Here is a 17,455-nt window from a genome sequence, read left to right as displayed (position 1 = left end):
ATTTGCTGACAATGCAACCACGAGGTGGCACAGTACTTGCATATGCGCAAACGCAGGCTCTTCCACTGGAACGTCCTTGTCTGCGACGTTCAGGCAGCTGCCGGGATTAAAGATGGCACTGCTCCATTTCTCACAGGAAATGCTCATGGCTAGATCATTCTAGCAAACTAACCTTACATTAAGTTGGATGGAAGCCCAGTAATATGCCATGTAGTTCTTGGATACTAACTGTAATCCTCAGATCCATTTAATATTCCAATAATCCTATTAAATATAAAAGGAATTTTCTGATTGAATTTCCAATGGAAGACAGTGAATTGGCACCCCGATCGATGGAAAAGAAAATTGGGCCAACTATAAACTGGCCTGCCAATTCGTTATTGTGATTCGTTTATATAACTGACCAGGACTGATTTCACCTGAACGCCCTACTGGCCATTCTCCCCCCCCCTCCCTACCAGCCACTTCCCCTCCCAATCAACCACATGCTCCAGACCTCGCTGCTCCCCCCACTCCCCTGGCCGATTGTTCCCCGCTCGTGCCACCCAGCTCTCTGGTCGGTTGCTCTCTCCACGGCCCCCCCTCCCCCCAGCCACTAGCTCTAGGCTGCGGCGCTTCCCTCCACTCGCTCCCACGTTTGATTGTTCTCCACGCGCTACCCAATGTGGGCCACGAGGGGTGAAGGGGCGATTTCGGAGCGAGTGGCTGAGTGGAGGGAAAGGGCACGGCCTAGAGCTAGCGGTTGGAGATCAGGTTGGTGCAAAGTGAGGAACATTCGGCCAGGGGAGTGGGGGGGGGCAGCCAGGTCTGGAACGAGCGGCTGAGGGGAAGAAATGTCGAGGCCTGGAGCGAGGGTGGGGGGAGAGCTTCAGCCTTAAAGTCTCCCATTCAGCCGCTTCCTCGAGCCGAGGGGGGACTCGATAGTCGATGACGATTTATCGTAAATGTGCGAAGATGGCCCAGGCGTGGATAGGTGATGATGTTACAATAGAAAGGCAAAATACTGCAGATGCTGGAAATCTGAAATAAAAACAGAAAGTGCTGGAAATACTCAGCAGGTCTGACAGCATCTGTGGAGAGGGAAGCAAAGTTAACATTTCAGGTCAGTGACCCTTCATCAGAAAGCAATGACGTTGGCGCTGTACGATGACGTCATCCCGCGCATGCGCTTAATTCGCAGGATGTAGCTGCAGTGTGGCATACCCTGATTATGTCTGTGGGCCGCTGCGTTGTCAGCAGTCACTTTGTTGTATCACAAGTCATTTTCTGTGCTGCAACCATTCAGTGAAATTCACACCAGAGGAACCCAGTGCGCAGGCGCTGGACTGCATCTGGCGCATCCGCAGTGTCATTCTCATCAGAGCTATGCGAGTGATGGAGACGATTTTGCAGCAGGTGGGAGTCGGCGGGGCGCAGGGGAGGAATGGAGCCGGCGGGTGGGCGAGGAGGCTTCAGAAACACTTGGTGTAGGCCGCAAGCCCCGTAAAAGAACCTCCTGGTCCCCATTTGCAGCGCCAGGGCTTTTCCGAACAGGCCCAGTTTGATGGCCGCCATTTTGTTGAAGGAGGAGCAAAACGCATGCGCGACCATCTTGGTGACGACACAGAGAGTGGGCGGGGCTTCAGGGTCCCAGTGACCAGGAGAGAAAATCATTAACTCATTGATTTGATTCTCACTCTGCAACACAGGGGCTGGAGAACTGAACCCAGTCAGAGTAGAGGGAGGGAGAAAACTGGCAGCAGAGGAAAGAAATGGTGCAGATGATGCAATGGGTTTGGATTTCAGCACAGGGAGGAGGGAGAGTGTGTGGGATGCGGATTTACAGCTTTGGGGGAACAAGAGAGGAAAAATATTCCATCGGAACTAGAATTGTCCGTTCAGAATTTCTATCCTGTACTACGTGATGACTTTCATAAACTCCTTTTACAGAGGTTAGAAGGGGAGGATTTGCAACCAGGAAACTCAAACCAAAGATCACATCATGATATGACAGAGTGACTCAGTTCATCAGGACCTGAATATCATCGGCCTGTGAATGTGGAAGGAGAAATGTTTGTTCTTTCTGTGGGAAAAGATTTCAAACATCAGTGTGACTGGAAAAGCACCGAGACCCACACACCCATGTGAGAGTGTTCCAGTGCACTGACTGTGGAAAGAACTTTAACCAGTTACACAGCCTGTAAAAGCATCACACCATTCACAACGGGGAGAAACTGTACGTGTGTTCTGTGTGTGGTCGAGGCTTCAACTTATCATCCAACCTGGAGAGACACAGGGACACCTGAGCCATGGAGAAACAATGGAAATATGGCGACTGTGGGAAGGGATTCGGTTGCCCGTCCAAGCTGGAAATTCATCATTGCAGTCACACTGGGGAGAGGCCATTCATCTGCTCCGTGTGTGGGAAGGGATTCACTCAGTCATCGGATCTGCTGAGACACCTGCGTGTTCACACAGGAGAGAGGCCGTTCGCCTGCTCCGTGTGTGGGAAGGGATTTAATCAATCATCCAACCTTTTGGCACACCAGCAAGTTCACACAGAAGAGAGGCCGTTCACCTGCTCCATGTGTGGGAAGGGATTTAAGCGATCATCCGATCATCTGAGACACCAGCGACTTCATACTGGGGAGACGCCATTCACCTGCTCCGTGTGTGGGAAGGGATTTAAGCGATCATCTGACCTCCTGACACACCAGCACGTTCACACGGGGGAGAGGCCATTTTCCTGCTCCGTTTGTGAGAAGGGATTCATGAATTCATCCGACCTGCGGTCACACCAGCGAGTTCACACCAGGGTCAGGCCGTTCACCTGCTCTGATTGTGGGCAGGGATTTAAGCGATTGTCAAACCTTCTGACACATCAGCGAGTTCACACTGGGGAGAGGCCATTCACCTGCTCTGTTTGTGGGCAGGGATTTAAGCGATTGTCCAACCTTCTGACACACCAGCGAGTTCACACTGGGGAGAGGCCATTCACATGCTCTGTGTGTGAGAAGGGATTCATTAATTCATCCCTCCTACTGAGACACCAGCACATTCACACCGGGGAGCGGCCATTCACCTGTTCCTTCTGTGGGAAGGGATTTAATCAGTCGTCCAACCTTCTGACACACCAGCGAGTTCACACTGGGGTGAGGCCATTCACCTGCTCCGTGTGTGGGAAGGGATTCACTCTGTCATCCCACCTGCTGAAACACCAGCGAGTTCACAAGTGACTGCAGGTGTTGCAGGTGCTGTTATTTTTGCTGTTAATCACATCCAGGACTGAACCATGTTCATTCTGATAGTTGGGGTTTGTTTCTGTTGATAATTAATTGATCAGCCAGGATCTAATTGGATGGTGCAGCAGGCTCGATGGGCTGAATGGCCTGCTCCAGTTCCTCTGAAATTTCAGCCCGGACTTTCCCAACTCTCAAAACCAGCACTTGAGCAGAGTTTCTGTTGCACTGCCTTCTCCCCAGTTCCCCCATGACTTTCCATTCATCAGCTGTGTTTGACTCCCGGTTTATTCGTGACTTGGGAACGGGAGTCGACCATTTAGCCCCTCGAGCTTGTTCTGCCGTTCAATGAGATCATGTCTGATCTGCAACCTAACTCCGTGTACCCATATATTATTTTAATACCAGCTTCCTTAGTCTGTTGTAATGTGATTTTAAAAACAACTGTCATTTACATTGCACCTTTAAGGTAGGAAAGCATCCGAAAGTGCATCTCAGAAGCTTAAACTGACAAATCAGACAAAAGTTGTCACTGAGCTAAAGAAGGGTATATTAGGAGGGCTGACTAAAAGCTCGGTCAGAGACATAGGTTTTTAGGAGGGTCTTAAAGGAGGAGAGATGTGGACTGTCAGAGAGATATAGGGAGGGAATTCCAGAGCTTAGGTCCAATGACTGAAGGCACAGCCAATGGGACAGAGAAAGTGAGGGATGTGTAAGAGGCCAGAATTGGAGGAATGCAGAGTTCTCTGAGGGTTGTACGGCTGGAGGAGGTTACAGATACAGGGAGGGGTTGAGGCCTTGAAGGGATTTGAATGGAGATGAGAATTTTAAACTGAAGGCATTGGTGGACCTGGAGCTATTGTAGGTCAGTGAACACAGTAGTGATGGATGAGTGGGACTTTGTGATGGTTGGGGTAAAATGCAGCAGAGTTTGGATGAGCTCAAGTTTAAGCAGGATGGAGGTCAGTCGGAAGAGCATTAGAATAGACAAGCAGGCTGACAACACTGGAAGGGTCAAGAGAGGTGGTGGTGAGGTAGAGATGGGTGTCTTCAGTGTCCATGTGGAACCTGATGTCATGTGTTCAGATGATGGCAACAAGGGACAGCAGATAGATGAGGGATAGAAGGAGCCATCGATAGATCCTTGGGAAACTCCAAAGATAACTGGGTGAGAAGAGAAGTCATTGTTAGAGATTCTTTGGCTCTGATTGGATGGGTCTGAGTGGAGCCAAGTGAGGTCAGTCCCACTCAGCTGGACAGTGGAGAGAGGTGTTGGAGGATGGTGTGGTCGACTGGGTGGTCAGGAAGTATGAGGAGGGATAGTGTCCCATAGTCACCAAAGATGTCCTTTGTGGCATGGATTCGAGCTGTTTCAGTGCTGTGGTAGGGATGGAAACCTGATTGGAAAGGTTCAAACATGGAGTTACAGGAAAGGTGGGCACGGATTTGAGAGGAATAAAGACATTCAGTGACTTTGGAGAGGAATGAGAGGTTGAAGATGAGGTGGTAGTTTACAAAGACAGCGAGCCTGAGGGTGGGGGTTTTGACAAGGTGGGTGATGACAGTTTTAAAAGGGAGCAGGAAATACCTGAGGAAAGGGAATTGTTTACAATGTCAGTTAACACGAAGACCAGGAAGGGAAGTTGGTTGATCAGTTTAGTGGGAATGGGGGTGAGAGAGAAGGAGGTGGGTCTCATGGATAAGATGAGCTTGGAGAGGACATGATGGGAGAGAAACTAGACAAAGACACAGGTTCAGGGTGAGGGAAGAGGGAACCTCGGGGGATGTTTGTCTTGGTGGAGAAGAGGAGGATGCAGCTGAATGGATGGTCTCAGTGTTAGTGACAAAGAAATCCATGATCTCCTTACACTTGTTTGAGTTCAGGTGAGAGAGGTTTAAGGAGACTGTGGTGGAGAAATGAAGCTGGGATTATCTTTGCTTTCAGGACGGACCCTGAAATAGTGAGCAGTTTTGACAGAGGAGAGCCAGGCCAGATAGAGCTTGATGTGTGGTGCAGCTGGCTCTGGTAATGAATGGCTAAACCAGTCGTGGGCCAGATATGTTCAAATCTGAGTTCCTTAGACTTGAGGAAGTGAAGATGAGGGAGTGACAAGGGTGGAAGAGAGTCAGGGTTTTACTGAGGGTAAAGACATCAGAGGTTGAGGGAGTGATTGAGCAGATCGCCAGTTACAGAAGCATTGTAACAAATGGACGGCCAATGGTGAGACAGTTGAGAGTTTGAAAGAGTAGTTATAAGTGACTTGGGGAGAGTTTTTTCCAGGGTGGACACAGAAGGAAGGGAAATGTGAGTGATGAGGGATACAAGGAAGTGAACAGAGATGGCCTTGCCTGTCAACAAGAGAATAACCAGGTCGAGGTGATACTTGGGGTTTTCTGCTTTTCACAAAGTGTCCTGTGATTTTATTAAAGAAAATAAAAACTGATTTATTTGAATAAACCCAAAAATGTTCAAACTAAACACTGAAAATCATCAGAATTAAATACTGAAAATGTTTCTGATACTCAACTGAGCTTATAGTCATTTTATCTTTGTGTTTTTTCTCAATGTTGGTTTCAACATTCTGGATATCATTCGGTGTATAACAGTGTGGCCTTTCATGAGGACTGGAGGATAGGAACTGGAACTTGACTGAAATAATTAGACACAGATCAATGGTCTCAGTTGTACAGAATGTGGTTGCTTTATGTGGTTGTATCCAGCAGTAGTTGCACTGCCCCTTATACCACATCCAGGCCCGGAGTTTCCTCGGGATTTTCACACAGAGACATGTGCAGGCTGGGTACAAACAATTTACAAAGCTTAAAACATTGTTTAGACTTGGGTGGAAGTGAGATTGTGCTGATGAGAGCAGATGACACGAAAATTGGTGGTGTCATAAATAGTGAGGAGGAAAGCCTTAGATTACAGGACGATATTGATGGGCTGGTAAGATGGGCAGAGCAGTGGCAATTGGAATTTAACCCTGAGAAGTGTGAGGTGATGCATTTTGGGAGGACAACAAGGCAAGGGAATATACAATGGATGGTAGGACCCTAGGAAGTACAGAGCGTCAGAGGGACTTTGGTGTACCTGCCCATAGATCACTGAAGGCAGCAGCACAGGTAGATAAGGTGGTTAGGAAGGCATATGGGATACTTGCCTTTATTAGCCGAGGCATAGAATATGAGAGCAGGGAGGTTATGATGGAGCTGTATAAAACGCTGGTTCGGCCACAGCTTGAGTACTGTGTACAGTTCTGGTCACCACACTATAGGAAGGAGGTGATTGCACTGGAGAGGGTGCAGAGGAGATTCACCAGGATGTTGCCTGGGCTGGAGCATTTCAGCTATGAAGAGAGACTGGATAGGCTAGGGTTGTTTTCCTTAGAGCAGAGAAGGCTGAGGGGGGACCTGATTGAGGTATACAAAATTATGAAGGGCATAGATAGGAAGAAACTTTTTCCCTTAGCGGAGGGGTCAATAACCAGGAGACATAGATTTAAGGTAAGGGGCAGGAGGTTTATAGGGAATTTGAGGGGGAAAAAATTACACCCAGAGGGTGGTTGGAATCTGGAATGCACTGCCTGAAAAGGTGCTTGAGGCAGGAACCCTCACAACATTTAAGAAGTATTTAGATGAGCAATTGAAACGCCATAGCATAGAAGGCTACGGGCCAAGTGCTGGAAAATGGGATCAGAATAGATAGGTGCTTGATGGTCAGCACGGACACGATGGGCTGAAGGCCCTGTTTTTTCGCGATATGACTCTATGAGAGGAAACTCTAGGCCCGAGTCTCAGACTGCACTCTTGAAATAATCTGGGTATTTTTGTAACTCCATCACTGATGTCACTTCCAGCTTGCAACATGAGAATCAGAACCCACTGAACTGAAATCAAATGTTTTTAATGTAAGATTTGCTTTTTCTGCTGATTATTGGAGTGGTGAATTGGTTATAATTAATTATCAAGTTGAACTGGTTTTCCTTTAATGTTGAAATGACCACCTGGAACTTAGAAGTAGTTCATTAATAGAAAAATGAAGAATTCTACTTGCACCTCGTCTGGGACTCTGTTGTTTGCAGGATTCATTTCAAAAAGAGAAATACAGAACAGGGGGCTTCTAGTTATCTGAAATTTACTGATTTGGAGCAAACTGAAGTTAGGGGATCAGAGTGACTTAACCAGATGGATAAATTCATCTATTAACAGACACTCAACAGTCAATGTGAAATATATATACGAGAAAGAACTGAACTGAAGAAAAGATGATTTAGGATCAGTCTTATCCCATTCTTTTACAATACACAGTGAGTCCTACCAGCCCTCCGATAATTTAACTGTGTTATGAACAGGTAGTAAATTTTGAAAACAAATTTCTCTATATTTTCAACAACCTGCCCATAAGCAGATTGTGATTTTAATTTTTCCCCTTTTTTGAAAAGAAATCCTGATGGTGTATTTCTCCACTCCCTCAGTTTGTGAACCCTAACTTTTAAAGGACTGCAACAACACTGCTGTTAAAAGTTTTTTTTTAAAAAGTAGGGTTTATTGACCCACACTCTTAAACTCAGGAGTGGGTTAACTTCACAACACACGCTCACAAACATACAAGAAAACGTAAAAGCATCAGAAAGGGCAAGGACATTTACCGATTAGAAAACAACTTAATTACAAACTGACAGGGGTCCCAGTTGAAACCAGAGTCCCATTTTTTTGAACTAACAAAGTCCAAAGCTGGAATTAACTGACTGGAAATGCCGAATGGAGTAAGAGTCGTAGGAAATTTCATCTCTTAATCTATCTTCTCTGTACTTTAGAGAGAAACTGAGGCAGCTTATTTTCTGACTTAACCCTTTTCGATGAGAGAAACTGGAAGAAAGCAGAGACAAATTTTCTTTCTACTTTTCAGACTACGGCTTTTCCCCCTTCTTGCAGGCCCCGGAGATGGTCAGGTGCACAGCTTCCAGGCAGCTGCTTTCCTAAACAAGCTGTTCCCTCCAACTGAAACTGTTTCAAAACCAGACAGGCTAAAAAGGGTGGCTTCTAGGTCATGTGACCAGACCCCTTCAAGTAGCTGTCCCACCTCCTGTTGGCGTTACCATCTGTTAGAGTTGATGAAGTGATCTCCCCCCTCTATTTTAAACATGTTGAACACAGAAGTCAATCAACTTAACATGCCGTGTATAATGGCAGCTGACAATAACACCCAAATGCCCAAAAATATTATAATTTACAGTTGGTTTTCATCCGTTTGTGACGTGTACATGTCAGCACAAGTCCGTTTACAGGTTTTCCCAGAAGATGAGGACACTGAGGCTGCTTTTCTCTCCAGTCTCCTATTCCCTGTTTTATCTGAATCAGCCTCACCTTGCAGCTTCTGTCCACAGGCTCCAGCAGTAAATGCACTGTCTCTGTCCATCACCTATTGCAAACTCCATCTGAAATGAACTTATCCAATAATATCGTGAGTCTTAATTTCATCAACAAGTCTCCTGTCCAACACCTTACCAAACACTTTTGACAATCCATCTACACAACATCCACTGAATTTCCTTTCTCTGCACTATTATTCCCTCAAGTTTTCGCTGGAGTTTGCAATAGGTGATGGGCAGAGAAAGTGCATTTACTGCAGGAACCCAGTGCGCAGGTGCGGGGCTGGACTATATTTGGAGCATGCGTAGTGTCACTTTGAGCTGAGCTGTCGCGTGTCGAAGAGGCTTTTGCAGCGGGTGAGAAGCGGCGGGGCGCAGGGGAGGAATGGAGCTGGCGGGTGGGCGGGGAGGCTTTAGAAACACCTGGTGTAGGCCGCAAGCCCTGAATAAGAACCTCCAGGTCCCCATTTGCTGCTCCGAGGCTTTTTCCCGGGAACAGGCCCCAGCTAATGGCCGCCATCTTGGCTGAGCGATGAGCAGAGCGCATGCGCGGCCATCTTGGTGACGACACAGTGAGTGGGCGGGGCTTCAGGGTCCCAGTGACCAGGAGAGAAAATCATTGACTCATTGATTTGATTCTCACTCTGCACACAGGGGCTGGAGAACTGAACCCAGCCAGAGTAGAGGGAGGGAGAAAACTGGCAGTGGGGCAATGTGCAGCAGGGCGCCTGCACGGCCATCCTGGGCCAGGAAGCAAGAGGAGAGAATGTTGGGAATTTCTGACAGTGATGGCTTTTGTAAACTCTTTTGCAGGCCTTAGAAGGGGAGGATTTAAAGACGGGAAACACAAACCAAGCAGCAGATCAAGATTTGACAGACTCACACGATTCATCAGGCCCTGAATATCATCCTTTGAACGTGGAAGGAGAAATGTTTGTCTGTTCTGTCTGTGGGAAAGTATTTCAAACATCAGTGTGACTGGAAAAGCACTGAGACACACACACCCAAGTGGGAAGAGCTTTAACCAGTTACGCAGCCTGAAAAAACATCACACCATTCACAACAGGGAGAAGTTGTACACGTGTTCTGTGTGTGAACAAGGCTTCAAGTGAGTGTCCAAGCTGGAGAGATGCAAGGATACCCACACCAGGGAGAAACTGTGCAAATGTAGGGACTGCGGAAAGGGATTCAGTTCCCTGATGCAGCTGGAAACACATCAGCTCAGTCACACTGGGGAGGGGTCGTTCATCTCCTCTGTGTGTGGGCAGGGATTCACTCGGTCTTCCGACCTTCCGAGACAGCAACTTATTCACTCCAATCAGAGACATTTTCAATGTTCTGACTGTGAAAAGATATTTAAAAGCAAAAAGGACCTACTGATACACCAGCGAGTTCACACTGGGGAGAGGCCATTCGTATGCTGCGTGTGTGAGAAGGGATTCACCCGTTTATCCACCCTGCTGACACACCAGCGAGTTCACACTGGGGAGAGGCCGTTTACCTGCTCTGACTGTGGGAAGGGATTCACTCGGTCATCGAGCCTCCTGACACACCAACACACTCACACCGGAGAGAGGCCGTTTACCTGCTCTGACTGTGGGAAAGGATTCATTAATTCATCAAACCTGCTGACACACCAGCGAGTTCACACTGGAGAGAGGCCGTTCACCTGCTGTGTGTGTGGGAAAGGATTCACTCAGTCATCTAAGCTGCTGAGACACTTGCGAATTCACACCGGGGAGAGGCCATTCACCTGTTCCGTGTGTGGGAAAGGATTCACTCAGTTATCCACCCTGCTGAAACACCAGCGGGTTCACTCTGATGAGAGACCTTTCAAATGCTCTGACTGTGAGAAAAGCTTTAAAAGCAGAAATGATCTGCTGAGACACCAACGCACTCACACCGGAGAGAGGCCGTTTACCTGCTCTGACTGTGGGAAGGGATTCACTCATCCGTCCGCCCTGCTGACACATCAGCGAGTTCACACTGGGGAGAGGCCGTTTACCTGCTCCGTGTGTGGGAAGGGATTCACTCGATCATCCTCTCTGCTGAAACACCAACTTGTTCACACTGATCAGAGACCTTTTAAATGTTCTGACTGCGACAAGAGCTTTAAAAGTAGAAATGATCTGCTGAAACACCAACGCACACACACTGGGGAGTGACTGTTTACCTGCTCCGAGTGTGGGAAGGGATTCGCGAAATCATCAAACCTGCTGAGACACCAGCGAGTTCATAAGTGTGCAGTGGGACCAGAAGGGTGACATTAGTAGAATTAGTATTAGAATGTATTAATAAGTTTAGAAGAATCACTGTAGTTGTGAGCAGCCCGTTGAATGATGGGATACTTTCTTGACCACTATGTTTTAACTGTATAACTATTTAATTGCCTCCACAGTCTGTGTAAACTCCTTGCTTCACTAATCAAAGAGATAAGGGGAAAGGCAGGAGACGATACAAGCAGTAAACGATGGGAGCTGGCAGCTTCAAGGTTTGGGAGGAGATAGCAGGAGAATGTTAGTGGGACAATACAATCCAGGTTATTGATCAAGCTGCAGTCCTGGAATGTGTTGGGGTGGTGTGAACAAATGAGTAATGGTTATTGTATTCTATAAATGTGTGCTACAGACTCTGTTTCACTGAGAAACTCTTTGGATGAACCAGAGAACTTCTCCCCTGTACCGTGCTTGATTAGAAACCTTTTATTTGCTTTAATCCCATGACTCAGTGGCTATATTTTCTCCACAACAATTTGATGTAGTCAACAGGATCTTCAGGGCTCAGTCACTGTTGCCCAGTCAAACGTCAGCCTCAGAGAGCAGGTGAGTACATTTACTTTACCACCCATTAGATAGGGAGGTAGGCATTTGGGATGGGGAGCTGGCGGGTCGATTTGAGGATCCAAACCAAAGAATGGATCCATGGGTGAAGTAACTAAAGATGGCGCAGAACCAGAATCGCAGTTCCTTGGGTAAAGGAGGAGGTAATATCGTTCTCTGGGTTAACCAGGCGAAGTAAGAACGATCGGAGTGGAAATGAGAGGTCCTTTTCCCAGGCAGGAACGATCGTAATGTAGCGAGAGATCCGTACCCACACAAATCGTAACAATACTCAGAATATAAAACATCAGCCTTGGCAAATAAGGATGTGGAGTGGGGACCCAAAGGGTCACACCAAATTTCTGGCAGCCAAAAACAAGAAGAACTTCAGATAAAATGATCGGGAAGATTGGGATCCCTCGTGGACTCCGGATAAGCATAAAGAAAGGTGGGAAGAACAGACAAAAGGGAATCATTATATGATACAAGTATTATCTGACCATGTGTCAGTCTGGAAAGTCTGAATTAGCCAGGCTAACTCAGGAAAAGAGACAGTTTAGAAGTGTCAGAAGGGCGACAGCCAGAGTGGGAAAGTGAGAGGTATCTGGTTGAGGTAAGAGGGATAATTTAAACAAGATGCTTTAGTGAAATTTAAAAGTGAGTAAAAACAAGTTACTGTGCCTTTGTTCGAGTCTGTATGAATGTTGGAAGCTTCCACGACTTTATGTCCTTGTCTGTGTAGCTTGCGTGCTGCGGAGCTAACAGTCGTTTTAAGGTGGCTTTTATACCATAGATCCCTTTTAGTTTGTCGAGAAGGCCTTTATTCCCCAGACGTCCCGGGTGTGCCAGCTGGTCCCATCTCCATCAAGATCTCACCTCCAGGATCGATGGCGGAGGAGTCCTCCCTGGGTTTTTCTAGGGAACTGGTGCCTATCGGCGCCAGGGGGTCAGGAAGCCCCTCCACCTCCGTCCAAAAGGTTATTGAGTGGCCCAGGGGAGATGGTTGTTCCCGACTCCGGAAATCCAGCCAGAGCTGAGACTGGAAGCGGAGAGAGGAGGCCATCTTCTGCCCCGCCAGTGCCCAGAGTCTTAGCAGATGGAGTCTTAGCACCATGCAACTTGATCTTCGATAGGGTACATCCTGGGTGCAGCATCAGACTGCTGGGAGAGTTGACCTTCACAGGTCTCACCCCCATCCAGGACACCCTACCCATTGGCTGAAGGAGAGATTTCTCTTGTGGAGGCCACAGGCTTCCCCACCACAGGCATTCTCTCCCCGCTCATCTGGAGTTGCTAAATTAACAGGGGCTTCTCTCCTCACTCTACCCTCAGGGGCAGAGGGCTGCCGCTTGGGGCTCGAGGCCCTGGTGGTGCTGGTGGCGAGGCCCATGGACCCCAACAAGGAGATGGACCCCAAACCTCATGGCCCCCTCCAGAGGAGGGGTGCCTCCTCCTCTTATTCCGGGAGCAGCGCTGATGCTCAGAGACCTCCAATGCAGTAGAGGTCTCTGCTTCTACCTCTGCATCTCCCACTCAGATTCCTTGGGCTGGAACTCAGCCGCGGGGTAGGTGGGCTCTCCTGAATCAGGCTTAGGGCAGAGCTCAGGCTCAGGATGTTCGGTATTCTTTTTCTACCGTTATCTAGAGGTTGTAACATTGTTCCTCTGCGGACATGGTCCGCTTTCGATCTCCAGATAAAGTGCAATATGGCTCGGGTGACCACCACAGTGCCGGAGTGGGGTATGAGTATGGTACCTCTTTGACCAAGCTTTTGGTGATCTGACCTAATAATTCCTTATGTGGCTCTGTGTCATATTTTGTTTTATAATGCTCTTGTGAAGCGCCTTGGGATATTTTATTATGTTAAGTACAATTTGTTGCTATCAGCCGACACATGGACACCTCACAATGCCAGGATGATTGACACCAGCTACAGGCCAATGGGAAAAGTGGGCGGGGATGGAGGACCGAGCGTTGGTTGGTCCTCCAACAAACCAGAGCAAATGAGAGGCGGGGCTTTTAGTCTAGGGTGGACGGGGCTGACCCTGGATCCCCATCATTGGCTGAAACTCTGAATCATTTTGAAACCTGATTTTTCAAAGGAGAAAAGTGGCCCTTCCTGCTGTGGCTTTAAACAGATGAAGCCCTGTGCGTGTGGAGCAAACATTTCAACTGTTGTTAATTAAATAGATTAATTCAGGACAGACAACAGGGATTATTTGAGTGAATAACAGTGCAGTGAGAAAGGAAATGCAGATGAATTGTCAACATGGATTGACAAGGTGCAGGACAGGAGGCTTGTTGATAAAATTAAGGCTAACAGTAATGCTGCACAGTTTATTTTAGCTGGAGTTTGCAATAGCTGATGGACAGAGACAGTGCATTTACTGCTGGAGCCCAATGCGCAGGCGCGGGACTGGACTGGATCTGGAGCGTGCGCAGTGCCACTTTGATCAGAGTTGTACGAGTGCCGGACAGGCTTTTGAAGTGGGTGAGAGGCGGCGGGGCGCAGGGGAGGAATGGAGCCGTCGGGTGGGCGGGGAGCCTTCAGAAACATCTGGTGTAGACCGCAAGTCCCGAATAAGAACCTCCAGATACCGCAATTGCAACTCCGGGGCTTTTTCCCGGGAACCGGCCCAGGCTAACGGCCGGCATCTCGGCTGAGCGTCAAGCAGAGCGCATGCGCAGCCATCTTGGTGACGACACAGAGTGGGCGGGGCTTCAGGCTTTCCGTGACCAGGAGAGAAAATCATTGACTCATTGATTTGATTCTCACTCTGCACACAGGGGCTGGAGAACTGAACCCCAGTCACAGTAGAGGGAGGGAGAAAACTGGCAGTGGAGGAAAGAAATGGTGCAATGGGCATGGATTTCAGCACAGGGAGGAGGGAGAGTGTGTGGGACGGGGATTTACAGATTTGGGGGAACAAGAGAGGAAAAATTGTTCCATCGAAACTAGAATTGTCTGTTCAGAATTTCTATCCTGTACTTACAGTGATAACTTTTGTAAACTCCTTTTACAGGGGATTTGCAGACATTGATTTTATTTTCTGTACACAGCAGCTTTCTCACCATCTCTCCTGAAGGTGCTGGTAAGTGCCGGGGTCTAACCCCTAATGTATCTGCTTCTACCACCACCGCTGGCAGCGCATTCCACGCACCCACCACTCTCTGTGTAAAGAACCTACCTCTGACATCTCCCCGAAACCTTCCTCCAATCACCTTAAAATTATGCCCCCTGGTGATAGCCCTTTCCACCCTGGGAAAAAGTCTCTGACTATCCACTCTGTCTATGCCTCTCATCATCTTGTATGCCTCTATCAAGTCACCTCTCGTCCTTCTTCGCTCCAATGAGAAAAGCCTTAGCTCCCTCAACCTTTCCCCATAAGACATGCCCTCCAGTCTAGGCAGCATCCTGGTAAATCTCCTCTGCGCCCTCTCTAAAGCTTCCACATCCTTCCTATAATGAGGCGACCAGAACTGAACACAATATTCCAAGTGTGGTCGAATCAGGGCCTTATAGAGCTGCAGCATAACCTCGCGGCTCTTAAACTCAATCCCCCTGTTAATGAAAGCCAACACACCATACGTCTTCTTAACAACCCTATTAACTTGGGTGGCAACTTTGAGCGATCTATGGACATGGACCCCAAGATCCCTCTGTTCCTCCACACTGCCAAGAATCCTGTCTTTAAGCCTGTATTCCGCATTCAAATTCGACCTTCCAAAATGAATCACTTCACACTTTTCCAGGTTGAACTCCATCTGCCACTTCTCAGCCCAGCTCTGCATCCTGTCGATGTCTCGTTGCAACCTACAACAGCCTTGCACACTATCCACAACTCCAGCAACCTTCATGTCATCGGCAAACTTGCTAACCCAGCCTTCCACTTCCTCATCCAAGTCATTTATAAAAATCACAAAGAGCAGAGCTCCCAGAACAGATCCTTGTGGAACACCACTGGTCACCGAGCTCCATGCTGAATACTTTCCATCTACTACCACCCTCTGACTTCTTTGGGCCAGCCAATTTTGTATCCAGACAGCCAACTTTCCCTGAATCCCATGCCTCCTTACTTTCTGAATGAGCCTACCATGGGGAACCTTATCAAACGCCTTGCTAAAATCCATATACACCACATCCACTGCTCTTCTTTCATCAATGTGTTTTGTCACATCTTCAAAGAATTCAATAAGGCTTGTGAGGCATGACCTGCCCCTTACAAAGCCATGCTGACTATCTCTAATCAAACCATGCTTTTCCAAATAATCATAAATACATGTTGGAAAACCAGTCCCAGTCAAAGCAGCTGTAGTTCACCAATAGTATTAGTAACTTGTAACAATCTCTATCACGAGGAAAAATGTGCTGGACAAACTGATGGGACTAAGGGCAGACAAGTCGCCAGGACTGATGGCCTGCATCCAAGGGTTTTAAAAGAAGTGGCTGCAGAGATAATGGAGGCATTGGTCATAATTCAAAACTCACTGGATTCCGGTAGGGTACCAGTGGATTGGAAAACCATCAATGTGACGCCCCTATTCAAGAAAGGAGGGAGTCAGAAAGCAGGAAACTACAGACCAGTTAGCTTAACATCAGTCATTGGGAAAATGCTAGAGTCGATTATTAAGGAAGAAATAGCAGGACATTTAGAAAAACATAATGCAATCAAACAGAGCCAACATGGTTTTATGAAAGGGAAATCATGTTTGACAAATTTGTTAGAGTTCTTTGAGGATATAACAAGCAGAGTGAATAAAGGGGAACCAGTAAATGTTGTGTATTTGGATTTTCAGAAGGCGTTTGATAAGGTGCCACATAAAAGGTTATTGCACAAAATAAGAGCTCAGGGTATTGGGGATAATGTGTTGACATGGATTGAGGATTGGCTAACACACAGAAGTCAGAGAGTAGGGATCAATGGGTCTTTTTCAGGTTGGAAAGCCGTAACTAGTGGGGTGCCACAAGGATCGGTCCAAGGGCCTCAACTATTTACTATCTATATTAATGACTTGGAGGAAGGGACAGAGTGTAGTGTATCCAAATTTGCTGATGATACAAAAATAGGTGGGAAGGCAAGTTGTGATGAGGACACAAAGAATCTGCAAAGGCATATAGATAGGTTAAGTGAGTGGGCAAAAACTTGGCAGATGGTGTTCAATGTGGGAAAGTGTGAGGTCTCCACTTTGGCAGGAGGAATAAAAAGGCAGAATATTTAAATGGAGAAATACTACAAAATACTGCAGTACAGAGGGATCTGGGTGTTCTTGTGCATGAAACACGAAAGGTTATCATGCAGGTGCAGCAAGTAATTAGGAAGGCAAATGGAATTTTGGCCTTTATTGCTAGGGGGTTAGAGGTTAGAAATAGGGAAGTCTTGGTACAACTGTACAGGGTGTTGGTGAGGCCACACCTGGAGTACTGCGTCCAGTTTTAGTCCCTATATTTAAAGAAGGATATACTAGCATTGGAGGCAGTTCAGAAAAGGTTCACTAGGCTCATTACAGGGATGAAGGGGCTGTCTTATCAAGAACAACTAAACAGGTTAGGCCTTTATTCATTGGTGTTTAGAAGAATGAGAGGTGATCTTATCGAAATATATAAGATTTTAAGGGGGCTTGATGTTGAGAAGATGTTTCCACTCATGGGGGAATCTCGAACTTGGGGACATAGTTACAGAATAAGGGGGCACACATTTAAAACTGAGATGCAAAGGAATTTCTTCTCTCGGGGGTGGCGAATTTCTGGAATTCTCTGCCTCAGAGAGTTGTGGAGGCTAGGTCACTAAATGTACTTATGGAGAAGGTAGATAGATTTTTGAAATCTTGGGGAGTTAAGGGTTATGCGGCGCTGGCCCGAAAGAGAAGTTGAGGCCTGGGACAGATCACCCATGATCTTATTGAATGGTGGGGCAGGCTTGAGGGGCTGAATGGCCTACTCCTGCTCTTATTTCTTATGTTCTTATGTTAAACCTGATGGTTCAACTAGACTTTGCATGGGCTACAGAAAATTAATGCAGCGACAAAGGCAGGCTCCCACCCAATC

The 17,455-nt window shown here is 47.3% G+C and overlaps 1 protein-coding gene across 3 annotated transcripts; it reads left to right on the top strand.

The window, feature by feature from the left end:
* Positions 1-1,203: 1,203 nt before the first annotated feature.
* LOC137349046 (zinc finger protein 229-like) lies at positions 1,204-11,410 on the top strand. Of its 3 annotated transcripts, none has more exons than XM_068014325.1 (2): positions 1,204-3,230; positions 9,404-9,786. In XM_068014325.1, the coding sequence occupies exon 1, from the start codon at positions 2,289-2,291 to the stop codon at positions 3,213-3,215; it is 927 nt and encodes a 308-aa protein (XP_067870426.1). In that variant the 5' UTR covers positions 1,204-2,288; the 3' UTR covers positions 3,216-3,230; positions 9,404-9,786. The 3 variants fall into 3 exon arrangements, with proteins under 3 accessions (XP_067870426.1, XP_067870425.1, XP_067870424.1); XM_068014324.1 differs by lacking the exon at positions 9,404-9,786 and having other exon boundaries at positions 1,204-1,395; positions 1,930-7,226; XM_068014323.1 differs by lacking the exon at positions 1,204-3,230 and adding an exon at positions 8,892-8,947 and having other exon boundaries at positions 9,404-11,410.
* The last annotated feature ends 6,045 nt before the right edge of the window (positions 11,411-17,455 follow it).

This window comes from Heterodontus francisci, chromosome 34 (assembly GCF_036365525.1).
Source record: "Heterodontus francisci isolate sHetFra1 chromosome 34, sHetFra1.hap1, whole genome shotgun sequence".
Taxonomy (NCBI): Eukaryota; Metazoa; Chordata; class Chondrichthyes; order Heterodontiformes; family Heterodontidae; genus Heterodontus; species Heterodontus francisci.
The sequence above is the reverse complement of the archived record's forward strand: the minus strand, read 5'-3'. Positions and strand labels throughout refer to the sequence as shown.

Excerpts from the sequence above, each read along its gene's own strand:
- LOC137349046 (XM_068014323.1), top strand. The coding sequence starts at position 9,790 with ATGCAGCTGGAAACACATCAGCTCAGTCACACTGGGGAGGGGTCGTTC.